At 37.2% G+C, this 14,094-nt stretch overlaps 1 protein-coding gene across 4 annotated transcripts in view; it reads right to left on the reverse strand.

Moving 5' to 3' along the window:
• pkp4 (plakophilin 4) overlaps positions 1-14,094 on the reverse strand; it is a 92,945-nt gene that overhangs the window by 64,244 nt on the left and 14,607 nt on the right. For 3 of the 4 annotated variants that reach the window (XM_088001359.1, XM_014996953.2, XM_014996960.2), the window contains exon 2: positions 3,748-3,881. In XM_088001359.1, coding sequence (XP_087857485.1) covers positions 3,748-3,876 — 129 coding nt within the window. In that variant the 5' untranslated portion in view covers positions 3,877-3,881. Of the gene's footprint in view, positions 1-3,747; positions 3,882-6,223; positions 6,488-14,094 lie in introns of those variants that run through there. The other variant, XM_088001362.1, reaches the window with a different exon arrangement.

A 14,094-nucleotide genomic window follows, 5' to 3' on the forward strand; every position in this document is an offset into this window, starting at 1 on the left:
TCAGTAATGAAGCAGCAGGTTATCAAAGAAACTTATTTAAAAAATGTCTATACTCCAGATTTTTGTTTATGTATTCATATTCAGTCAATTTAATAAATGAAGGTTCACTTTGCCCAGCCATTAGTAGCTTTTTTGTCCACGTTTCCCATTTTTGAGTGACAGGATTTGGCACCTTCTTCACACACAGAAAAACATATACGCCAACCATGTACCAGGTGGCAGTACATAGGCCGGGATGGTATGAAATTTATTTTCCAGTTTGTCCATATGGCTACATTGGGTCAATCAATGACCAAATTTGAAAATTAGATGTTATGTTGCTAGCCCTTAGCATTCGTTAACAACTCACAGGCGGAAGTGAGAGTATTGCGCAACACAAATAATCACCCGGACGGAGCACGGTGCGCTAAATAGTAAAACAAAATTTAACAAAGCTTTGAGGCAGATAATTTGCCTTAATGAATTTTAATTATTAATTGTTCATGTCCTAAATCAAACAGCCAATAAGGAAAAGTAACAAACCAGGTACTAATAATATTTCCCTGCAAACAGTCCATTTTCTCAGATATTGCATGAAAGCAGTCTTCTGTGCTTCAAACAGCAATGATGACTGCAGTTCAATAAATTGTGTAGCTTTAACCTGCACTGACTCTAATCATAATAAACATTTAGTAGAACAATTACTCTGAAATTGAACCAATGTCCTTTGGTTGGAGAAGATAAATGTCCAAAGTTTATTATGTTACAAAAATGTAGTCTTTTCAGAAAATTCAATAACATTGTGTTATCGCTAGTTGAAAAGAAGAAGCAGCTCTGTAGGTGTAATAATATTTTCTCTTAAATTACTGTAGCAATAACATTTTCCAATGGCTAGCTAACAAAAGTCTTACATATAATGTTACAATGGAGTTGCTGAGCACCTGTGTTAAGGAAGCATTTGGCATCTATAATACTGTAAATCAAACACAACTAAAGAATATCTTTGTAGAAACATTTGTGATCCGAAAAGATGAACATATGTGTCTTCCAAATAAACAACAGCCCTAAGCATATCACCAAATAAACTACAAAAAGGATTAAGGACAATGGAGACAATGTTTTGGACTGGCAACCAGAAAACTAGATGCCAACAAACCTGACTTAATTACATCAGTTATGTCAGAAGGAATGGGTCAAATTCCCAGCAAATATTTGTCACAAAATTGTAAAAGACCAAAAACATTTGACCCAGGTCATTAAATGTAAAAAAAAAAAAAAAAAAAAAACAAACAAACAAAAAACAAAACAATTTGATCAAATCGAAAGATTTTTTGTAAACTTCTCAATTTAAAGAATTTTTAACAGATCTCAAAAAAGAATCTCACTCTCATGATTCTAGCATGTAGCTAACAGAAGTAATTCTAGTAAACCAAACTGACCTAAAGCACAACTTTAATATGATTTAACGTCTTTGAAAAATAATGTACATTTGTACACGTTGTATGAAAATACAATACAAATACAATAAATATATTTGAATTGAACTACTGAAACAACTGGTTTATTGAGATGCACGCTATAGTACCATCTATTAAATGCACATGTATATACCATATGTTAAAAAACACAAACCAACAAAGATAAATTGAATGACAACAAATTAAGTGCTTAGAGAAGAAAGATGAGTCATAAAGACTGAATCCACATGAAATAGTCGTTCAAAATTAATGTCTTTACAGCCACAAATTTTACTACACAGCTTTAATTACACTTAAGATCAAAGAGATAGAAACTGCCAGCTCCTTGATTATCCATAAGAGACCCCTTACAGCCGAATTAAGTTTCATTAGGGCACCAAGTACTAAAAAAAAGAGTTTTCAAAGTTAATTCTGAAACATAATGCAATTCATTAATGATTATGATGGAAAAATATGAGGTACTGAAAGGAAAAAAAGTGCAGTGTTCAGCAAGAAATGCCCTGAATATTAAACATATAAAATAGGCTTGCTTGAAATCATTGTGAATGTTTCACCCATAAGGAGGAAAGGAGACAGGGAAGACATGTCCAAGCAAAGGATCACTCTGTGAGAAGGAAACCATAGTCTGCTGGTGAATCTATCCTTGTTTGGGCATCTTGGCAAGCCTTGAGGAACTGTTACTACAACAGTTATTGAAACAGGACTTTGAAACAAAAAGAAAGAAAAGTAGACCAAAAGAAGGGATTGGTAAGGAAATTGCAGGGAAGGAATTTTACTGATGATCAGGCAAAAAGAAAGAGAAGAAAAAGGAACAACTAAGAAGCTAGTCATTTTAAGCTTATGCTCTTAAAACACACATGGCCTTTGGCAGAGCGGTCCTTCATGTTTACATCGACAGAGCAATCCCTGGAAGGTCTCCTCAACAATCACAGGAAAACCATTAAGGCAGAGAGGAAAAAACATTCTCACATTTGCCAAGCGTGACCTCTCACAAGTTTTCCTTTCTACTCACCCTTTTATTTTCCTGTCCAACTCCGCTCTGTCCAAACACACAAGAACGATCATCTTACTGTCTCAACTGTTCCGATAGCAATTCTCATTAAAGCATTACTCCAACACCAGTGAGTCAGACAGTCATTCAGAAAAGCAACAGTTCAGGCGGACTACTTGCTCTTCCTGCTTGCCTGCATGGATATCTGCTCGAACCGGACGAGCAACTGAGAAATACTCAAATACTCTAAGGAAGGACGTGACATGGACAGGTGCTCCCCCCTTCCCCTTCCTTGCTTGTGGAAACAATACCAACTTTCCAGCAGTAAATCTATATGGGTTGTAAGGCTGAAAATAGATTATTGATAAAGTAAAACTTATTATACAGTATAGTTTAGGTGACTTTCAAAAAGTTTATTTAAATAAGCACGAAACAATAGAATTAAAATGTAAAACAATGAACAATTTTTTTTTTTCTGGACAATATCCAGAGAGTAAATTTCAGGAACATAGAAGACTGTCTTTATTCCAGAAAGGAAAGGAAAGTGTGTGTGTCATGTGTGCATGTGTGTGCAAGACCAAGGGGAGTGTACATGAATCACAAAGAGTGAGGCAGAAATGGAGCGAATCAGAGGTCATGTCCCTCCTCAAGCTCTGAAATGCTGCTACAGCTGAGCTTCCTGGTCATCCACTGATACAAGCCAGACCTCAGCTGCAGGGCATAAACAAATAATATCCTGAGTCAAGCTGGGTCCACTTCAGATTTTTAGGAGAAACAAATTAATCTTAGATGAGTGCTATTGTAGGAATTTAAATAATCTGTGTAGTGTGAACTAGGAGGGTGGCAGAATCATGTGCACGGGGAACTGCAGCAGTTCAGAAAATAAATGCTTTACATTATGTGGAAATATTAAAGTAGCACCTCAATAAATTATTCACATTAAAGTTTGGGCACAAAAGGGTTCTCCAAATGGACATTATCACAAAATTAGGTAGGAAGCTAAAGGACAGTCAAGTCAGTGCTTGGAATGTCCATCAAACAGTCCCAATCTCACTCCCATAAAAACTGAAAATGGGTGTGTTTCCTATAAACTCCATGTAGTCATAGTGAAACATTACCTATAAATTAGCAGAAGAAAATGCACATTATAAAATATGTGAGTCACTAGCAGAATAACAGCCAATAAATGCCACCGTACACTAATGATTCATAGTGTGAGATACTTTTTCATCATAAGAGATAAAACATGACTCAAACAGACTGTAAGGATAGCTTAAAGAGGAAAAAAAAAAAACACACCTGTTCTTTGACGGAGGCCAGGATGTTATTGGCCGTGTTGTCGGTCTCCATTTTGCGGCCAGCTGAACTGTCACGGATGGTCAGCAGAAGCCCCTCCTCCGTCACTGGGCTCTGCTCAGGAGCTGGCATTCCTCCTGAACAGACATACATAAACACACAACGCTGTGGTCAACGCAGGCACTCCACTCCGAAGCTTCTACACAGAACAGAATGTGTGCAAGCCTGTGCAAACACACTTCCCTCATAAATTTGACTTAAAACCAACCCATCCCTGTTATACACTGGCAAGTGATGCTGAGAGTTGACCATTAGTGGTCACACACCATACCAATGCATACACAAACACACACCCACGCATGCCATATGGCCTGACGAGAGGAGGACTGTCAGTGTTTTATGTCTCTGACATTGCAAATCAGTGCCATATGGCTATCAAACAGCATACAACTTAAACACTGATTGATAGGGAATTAGAATCACACAACAAATACAACACAAATGATGGAAAATGAGCTTAGCTGAGGCTATTCTAGCATGGGGATGGTAGAGGTAATTATGTGTATGTTTGCACATTGATGCAGTGTAGAGGTGGCAGAAGATGAGCACGAGTAAAAACAGCAAAAGCAAGGAGATCAGGTGTTTCTTTCTTGGCTCTCTATCTTCCAGTCGAGGAAAGCAGAATGAATAGTGATGGTCTCATTAGTCCACCATCAACTGCTGACAGAGACAGTCCAGGAATCTCTGCTCCAGATAGATCTAGATTTATTAGAAGCACCAAGACAGAGTAGTAAAAATCAAATGAGATGAATCTAACAATGCAGAAGCTACTGTAGTATGTCCAATTACTGTTATTGACAAGCAACGTAGCACATAAAAGATCTCCAGACACCCAGAAGAAATGTGACTCCTTAGGTATTCTGGGTGCCTGTCACCTAAAACAGCCCGGGTTATACAAGGTGTGTGTGGTGTCCGGGGTCAGGTGCCAGCCTGGCTCTAGAGTGACAGATTGATGTTGTGCTGCTGAGTGGTTTAGTCCATGGAGAATATGTCTGTGTCCCAGATCGCTTTGTTCATTCATAGTTTTGCGGCACCCAGAACCCTCCCACTTCCACTGCAGCTTTTGACTCAGACATAGTAATTCATTTCCAGAAAACTAAGCAAGGGGAAACAACAGACAGGGCTGACCAAGAATAAAGTCAGCTTAGTTAAGGTGGACAATATTTTTTCTTGAGTCAAACTGAAGGACAAAACAATATCACTTTCACCAACCACTTCAAGACAGGATGAAGTTGCCTTTTACATGGCTCCATGTGTATGAAAGATCCGATGCTGTAAGGAGGCAGAGGTCCAACCACCTCTGTTTACGCCCCCGACTTCTGCATTATGACTTGTATAGGGGAAATCTGAATTCATGGGTCAAGGGAGTTATGCAGTGATAAAGTATGGTTTAATCGACCGGTCAGCCACAAGATTTAAAAACATCAACAATAGGCAAAAACTATGTCCAACAAGAAGATGAGATATTAGTGGTGCACCGATTGCAGTCTTCTGGCCGATTGCCGATTATCGATCTTTTAAAAAGCCTAACTTACCGATTCCGATTCTGGCCGATACCAGCTTTTTGTCTGAAATGTTGTTCAATATATCAAGAAGGTTGCCTAATTGGCAACAATGGAGGGACTATTGTTAACTGTAAATGTGCAGACATGACCTGGTCTGCCAGTTTGTCAGTCAAATCTTTCTCAAGTGAGAAAAGAAAAGCACAGTGGTTGATTTTTAGACCTTTGCAGAGGTTAATAACATCGGTGGATAAGATCGGCTTCACATGTAAAAATCGGCTGATCGCCGATCTCCCAAAATGAATGAAATTGGTGCACCCCTATTAGATATATAATTTAAATATCTCAAATTTAAAAAATAATTTTTTTAAATTATTAACTGTTTTTTTTTTAATTTAATCACTGAAATAAATAAACTTTTAGATGTCATTCTAATTGCCTGAGTTGTACCTGTACTGTTTTAGCTGTCAGCTCAAAACCAGAATAACAATAAATAGAAAGTATAGATATTATGTTATCTTAACAGCTTTGTGAAACTGTAGCTTTACATGGAATCACTTGGATCATGTTGTGTGTTCTTGTTTTAAATCTTCATAATAATACTGTTAGCATATCCTAAGCTGGCGGATAAGCACAGTCATGGCTAATGCTATTTATATCACCAGAAAAAATAACTATTACCAGCCATGACCTTTCTGTAACATGACATATGCTAAAAAAAAAAAAAAAAACCGTTGCAACACAAAAGGAAAAGATATACACTTACTACTTCAAATATTTAGTCTAAAGTTGGACTTAAAAATGGGGAGACTCTGCATGAAGACAAAATACAAATAGAACAAAACAAAAATAATGAAGAGTGGATATATCCAGAAGGCACTATTAAGCAAAGAAAAATAAAGTGTGACTAAGCCTACCTCTAATATTTCCGATTTTACCAGAACTTGAATAATTGTGGCCCCTTAGTTTCAGCCTCTTGGTTTCTTCAAAATGGAAATGAAAACAAAAATGCGACTGCAAGATTACCGAAGTCTGACGGACCCAGCACACTTGTTCTGCAACATTTTTCTTCGCAGTTCACCCCTAACACAGAGGGGAGAAAACCTTACTGAAAACACTTCCACAGTTCACACAGCAAACACGAGAGATAGAAGTAGGTAAGGAGCTGCGAAGTGAGTCCAGTCTGTTCAGGTTTCAAGGATGTCATTAGATTAATGTCTCGGGATCACCGTGTGCATTTCTCAGCGTAAACATCACGTCATTCTGGTCAAAACATCACAGCTACTTCTTCTAACAAAGCAACAAACTAACACTAAGAGAGAAGGCGACTGAAAAATTTTTATTCAGTGACATATTTGTCTCTTTAGTCAATGTGGTATAATAATTAGCATTGAGTTCACAGATACTATTTGTTGTCAGATTTAAATCTCCCTTTTATAGTAAAATAATCCTCTGTCTCTCAAGTCTCCTAAGAAAAGTCTTAGTCTGACCCCACCCTAACTAGCTGAATCACATGATCTGAAGTGCTGACCTCAGACTTGGCCACTCCCATGAGCTCCTTATACAACCACTTTTTCTACAAAACTGTCTTCCAACCTAGAAGAAATGCAGCAGATGTTGTTAGTAAGAGAAAAAGAAGTATAGCAGTACAAAACTCATTCTAGAACATGTAAAATCTTGCTAAAATCAGTGTAAAAGATGGAGCTCTGAAAGTCTAAATTCTACCACAGACCCTCACATTTAACAACAAATCTGACGCTCATTATGTCCTAACTGTGTCTTGCATCAGTGTTTTCACAGATCACTTTGGCGTAAAACGTAAGTTGTACTACAGGTCATGTTTGCATGCACACATACAAACATGAAACATTACCTTTAAGGAGAAAAGGAGGGAACGAGTTTAGATGCAATACCAAAACAGAGAGTATTGCAACACGAAGCAGGTCAGTGTGCACATTTCTCCCCAGGCAAATCTCAGCCAGCGCCGAACACTTAGGTGAATGACAGATTTATTGTTCCAAAGCGTGAAAAACTGCTCTCTTTCAAGGTGAAAGTACAGTCAAGGTAAACTGAAAGTACACTGTGTTGCATGTTTGAATCCAAAACATTTTGGCTCTAAAAATGTTGAAGTTATATCATCAGAAGCATTTAAACTACTATAACAGTGTCATTTATTAAAACTAGAGCCTAACTGCATGAAAAATCTGAATACCTTATCATGTGACAACATGAAAAACCCTCATTGCCAGCAATAAGATGAGAAACCCTCTGAATTACCTAATCAAGCCCCTACAGTGGTATTAAGGAAGTCTGGCTGACTCTTCTTTTTTCAATGTTGCTTAATTTCATTGAGGTTTGTGAGTCTTTTTTGTACAAGCAGAAGACTTTAAAAATCTGTATACGCCATATTAATCAGGTGGAGGTGTGTAGTTTGGAGAAAAGATTATTTGTAGCATATTTTTAGTCATTCCACTTTAGATTTTGGCTCAGATTTTCAAACTTGCATCCATGACCATTTTCATGCCAAGTCTCAGTTACTGAATGGTTCCACATCTGTTGCTGGACAACATTTATACAGAAGAGTCCAAGGTTGACTCAGTTACTGTAAGACATTATGGTTCTACATAAAGCTAAAAAAAATAATGACTCAAGGCAAGAAGCCTTAACTTGATGCTGTATTTAATTCACATGCCTGCATCCTGTCCAGCAGGCACCATGCTTTAGGAGGAGTTATATTACATGCTGATGTTTATATTAAGTGTAACGCAGAAAGACAGAAGATAAACAGAAGGGGAGGAAAAAAATCAGAGAACAGAAAGCAGATTTGAGATAACATCAAACCAAGGAAAGTGATCGTACTCTACACTACAACTGCATAAACTTGAAATCACTTTTTTTATGTAGACAAATGAGTTTTACTATTAGACCAGAGGTGCAGCATCCTTAAACATTACGCACAAAGTTAAGTACTACTTAATAATTTTCTTTTACATCAGAGTTTACCTTCAAACACATCTGGTTTTAAAAGAAATACTTTCACAATTTAGACAAGAACAACACATTTTGTATGCTCTGTGTACATGTTGAACACAAAGACTTCGATAAAACTCCTTATCCCAAAACAATAAAAAGTAAGAACCTGTAAGAAGCAGCTACATAAACAATTATAGCCCTATGGATTTTAGGTTTTATATGAAATACTATTTGATGGGTCTGCAAACTAAGAGCAACAAGACCATTTGTATGCAGTTTTTGTCAAACATGGTCCTATAAATTAAACCTGATAGCAAGAAGCGAAAACCACAGTGAGATTAGGCTATACCAGTTTCCTTTAAATGGTTTAACCAAAGTCCACACTTTTGCATCAAAAAGTATCTGTGGGAGAAGTGAAGATGGCGGCCCACTGACACTTGTAATTCAGACTGAGTAATCCTGAGGTCTGCAAAGTACGGGATAAACTGCTCACACTCAGGTGTGCAAAGCCTGTGGAGAGGCACCAAGAGGGCTCAAAGCCGAATCTATTACAGGGATTTCTAGATAGCACAGAAATATGGGTCACTTCTGTGAGGAGAAACATTTAGTTCAGGATTTTTACTGCAAAAAGCAAAGTAGCTCATACTGATTTACAGACTGAAGATTGTTGCAAGTACAGAAGTTTACAAACATATACAGTGGTTGGACAACAGGGTTAATGGCAGAAATACTCACAATTCTAAGAAGATATTACTTTTAGAAATCCAAAAAGGAAAACTTTTGTACGTCTGTCAAAGAAATGAGGCTCTGTCAGCTAGGGCTGAAACGATTCCTCGAATGATTCGAGTACCTCGATTACTAAAATTCCTCGAGGAAAATTTACCTGCCTCGAAGCTTCGTTAATTTATGTTTTATTAGTTAGCGCACCGTGTTCTGGCCGGGACTTCATTTGGGTGATTCTCACGAACATGGTACAACTTACAACAAAAATAAAAATGCATTGTATGCACACAAAAACACACCTTCTTTATAAAATAGAATCTAATTTTATCTTTCAATGTAAAATTATAACCTCTATGCATATTTTTAAAGGTATTTTTAGACATTTTAGTCTGACTTTGAAGAAATAAATTCATTACCGTAACACAATTTTGATGAAGAAATATGAAACCACAAAAACATTTTTCCACTTTTTTTGGACACCATGGACTTCAGTGTCCACAAAGGAGAAGGTACCAACAAAGAATAGTCATTAATAACAAAATTTATTATTTTAATGTAAACATTTATTTCATTACCGTAACATGAATACAATTTTAAAATCTATTTTTGTTCTAATTTTGTGTTAAATCATTAAATTGAAAAAACAACACAACCATAATATAAAAGAGTCTGACCATTTCATTGAGGAATTAAAAAGTTCATGTAATTCTTTTATCTAATCTAAATAAATTATCATAAAATGAGCATAGCGGTAATGAAAAAACGTATGTCGGTAATGAATAAGAATGTTTCGGTAATGAACACTTTATAATTACACTAACATTTAACTACACATAAATAATAAAATGGCATGTAACAAAACATACATCTGCAAATGTACCAACGGCTCTTTCCATGGCTCTACCAACGTTGAGCCATGGAAACAAACCCACAACTGACTTTTTTTCATCTCTGCTAATGTAAGGTTGGGCAATTGGACGAATTCATCAATCCTCAGGAATAGTAGGGCTGTAGTGATTCAATAATCTCACGACACAATACAATACACGATATTCTGCTCACGATACCATATATATTGCGATATTCAGCAAAGAATACAATTCAATACACTTTTGCAATTTTCTGAAAGATTTTAGAGGGACAGAGTGATTTTGGTGACATTTTGTGACTTAGAGTTGGATTGAATTAATTTAACTGAAAACTGATTAAAAGCACCAACTACACAATACCTGGCTCTAGTTGGACATGGACACAGACTTAAAGTCAACAGCTGGACAAAATGAATCAAAGAAGTGGTGAGAAGACATGTTTCTTTTAATTGAAACAGTACAAACTGTAGCTTACATGCATTTGTGAAGTAAATAAAGTGCACCAAGTACCTGCTCTGAATAGTTTGATACCTTTTTAACCTTGACACTTAACATCTGAAGGAATCACTCTAAGCCTGATGACCTAATCACTCTCCCGGCGAAGCAAGCAATGAGTGAACAAGACGACAGTTGGATGTTGCAATACTTGCATTACTATATCGATTTTTTCTAGGAAAGAAAATATTGATATATATCGCAAAAATCGATATTACACAGACCTGGATAATAGGCTATGTCCTTCACTGGGTGTTTTTTTTTATTTTTATTCATTTATTTTTATGTAAGGGTGATTTATTTATTGAGGTGGCTCGGGCATCCTCACCAGATGCCCAAGCCACCTCAACTGGCTCCTCTCAATGTGGAGGAGCAGTGGCTCTACTCTGAGTCCCTCCCAGATGACCAAGCTCCTCACCTTGTCTCTACAGGAGAGCTCAGAGAAAAAACATTTTAGCCTCTTGTAGCTGTGATCTTGTTCTTTTGGTGATGACCCAAATCTCATGTCCATAAATGAGGGAAGGGTTGTAGATTGGCCAGTAAATTGAGAGCTTTGTCTTTTGACTCAGCTCTCTCTTCACCAGGGCAGACCAGTGCAACTGAGAAAATGTTGCATATTGCTGAACCATAATGGAAAGCCATTACTGCTTACAATGAAAAGCAGTATATGCTTCACTGTGGACGCTGCACCAATCCACCTGTCAATTTCTCACTCCATTTTCCCATCCATGACTACAGATATACTGGGAACTAAACCTGTAGATCATGACCTGATGAAGCCAACAGGACCACATCATCTGCAAAAAGCAGAGATGCGAAGGCCACCAAAACGGACCCTCTCCACATCTTGGCTGCGTTTAGAAATTCTGTCCATGAAAGTAATGAACAGAATCGATGACAAAGGGCAGCCTTGGCGGAGTCCAACTCTCACCGGAAACCAGCCCGACTTACTGTCAGCCCCTACAGGGCTCCCTGAAGGACACGGTCGAACACCTTTTCCAAGTTCACAATACGCATGTAGATTGATTGGGCGAACTTCCACGGACCCTCCAGGACCTGCTGAGGGTGTAGAGCTGGTCTAGTGTTGACAAAACCCACACTGCTCTTCCTGAAGCTTAGATTCGACTAATCCAGAACCACAGAATAGACATTACCAGGGAGGCCCAAGAACCCTCTGTAGTTGGAGCATACTCTGTAGGTGGACCACCCCCCTGGGCTGCCAGTCCAGGAGAACTGCCCCCAGTATACATCTTCTTTCACTCATTCACCTTCCAAGTAAAATTTTGATAGTGGAATATCCTTAACTGAATCGAAAAACCATCAAATTGGATCATGAGCTGAAATGGGTCCCTCTGAATCTAAGCATTTTTGGACATTTTAATTGATATCCAGCACTACTTCCTTTTGCCCTTCACATTAGGTAATTAATATTTGTTGCCATAAAATAGTATAACCATTTTTCATAAGTAGGAAGTAAATAAAAAACTGCTGTAATTGTGTAAAAAAAACAATAAGAAGGAGCATTAAAGTTTAAATGCACTATGTATTTATCTATGTTTTCATTTCAAAAAGACACTGTTCATCACCGTAATCTTGTTTTTCATTACCGCAACAGGTCTAAAATTACGCGGTAATGAAAGTTGTGCATTACGGTAATGAGTGACAATCGCATGAGATAGCTTAAAATGGTAGCATGCCATGGTGAGTCAGCTAAAATTTTTTCACCTACAATACAAATTCCCTGATATCTTCTCTACAGAAAAATATCTAATCATTTACTTTTTAAGCACATGAGGTAATGCACATTACGGTAATGATCGCCTATGGTGTGCGAATAGGCGTATGCAAGGAGAAACATAACAATTATCATAATCAAAATATGTCAAACAATCTTATTTTTTAGCCATATTTTGTCTTCTCTTCTTTGTGGTACATTATGGGTCAAAATAACTCAATTTTAAAAAATTCTATAAATTTAACAGGACTTCGAACAAGGTGCTACGGTAATGAGTTTTGCACCTCTGGACACTCACTTTTATTAAAATATATTTTATTATTTAATAGGAAATCATTAGATATTACAATATTGAGCTAGTTTACATTATTTTACACAAGTTGGTAGTATTTTTTTATAAACCAGCTCGAATAATTACAATGATAAATTGAGGTGAAAGCATTTTTTTTTACTGTGGACGCATTACGGTAATGAATTTCTGACTCTAAAATTAGTTAAAAAACATTTAAAAAAATATTTTGGTAACTAACAATTAACTGTGCCAAATATTAGAAATGATGATTGTTCAAATAAAAGTGAATTATTTTTAATTTTCATGAGTATGACTTTAAAATCTTCTTAGACATTCAAATGACTGGGTTCGTGAGAATCACCCATTTGCGTTGCGCGGAGCTCTCACTTCCGCCTCTGAGTTGTTGACAAAAGCTAAGTCTCAGCGGCATAAAGTCCAATCTTCAAGATTGGCCCGTGGGGATTTTATTGATTGATGATAATGCCCGACTTTTTATCGTTTTTGGGGAACCAATAAGCATCCTTAAAATGACTGGGGGAATGCCTGGAGTACGGCAGCATTTCTCCTCCGGGGCTGCTGGTTGAAAGCGAACGGCGGGAAGAGCGCTGAGGTGAGCGGATAGCCTGAACATGGCGGGCGGCTGAGTAGCTGATGCTTACCGTGTAAATGTAGCTTTACCGACGAACCGCACAATAAATTTCATATGCCGGTCTGAAGAAACGGGTGGCGGAGCGCATCGTACATGGCTGGTAGATGAGTTTCTGAGTGTGACCAGTGAAGGTGTCGTAAATATCCCGTATTGCTTCCCCCCGTGTTCGTCCCCTGGTCTAACGGTTCGTCAGTCCGCTGGTCTATTTCCTCCCCTCCACCCCATCTTACGTTCGTTCATTCGCCCTCTCCTCCCACTCCAGGCGGCATTTCCCGTATTTTCAAACCCAAAGCGTGACAGGTTAGGTGGCAAGGTGAGTTTAATTAATCTATTAAACTCACTGAAGATGAATACATAAACTAAAAGCTGGATTGTAGACATTTTTTATAAGCATATTTGTGAGCCTGCCTCTTTGTTATTAAATTCAATATAATTTCAGATTTTTCTATAACTTTTCTTCTGGTTAACTTAGAAAGTGAGCTATTATTGTTACAGGTTAGTTTTCTAAACTACAAAAAAGCAACTGTTAGGGATGCTCAAATATGAAAAATTGGACTGATATTGATATCTGATAGTAAAACCGGTATTATGCCAGATTTACCAATATTTCATTTTATAAATTTTTTTTATCCGATTACTCGATTAATCGTAAGAATAATCGATAGATTACTCGATTACTGAAATATTCGTTTACAACAGCCCTACTGTCAGCTGAAGATGTACAGTTCACCTGACATAAATCAATTACTCCTATTACCTTTCAACATGGAAGATTTGTCTTAAAGAACATGACCGACACTGAAAAACCGACTTTCAGCACAGATAAAAACATGCCTGCTCAAAACAAATTACACACATACACATGAAAAGTTTATTGAGAAATCTATGCTAGGAATCAGTTTTAAAATTGCAACTTGAAGAGGGAAAATATATTTTTATCTAAAAAAATGTTGTTAAAGTGATCCTTATATTATATCATTTTCAAATATAAAAAGTAAATATTTCTGCCAGTGCTGCTAAAATAGCTTCTCTACAACAAAATTTTAGATTCT

The sequence above is a fragment of the Poecilia mexicana genome, unplaced genomic scaffold, assembly GCF_051168715.1.
Source record: "Poecilia mexicana isolate PSO_F unplaced genomic scaffold, ASM5116871v1 scaffold_2, whole genome shotgun sequence".
NCBI lineage: Eukaryota > Metazoa > Chordata > Actinopteri > Cyprinodontiformes > Poeciliidae > Poecilia > Poecilia mexicana.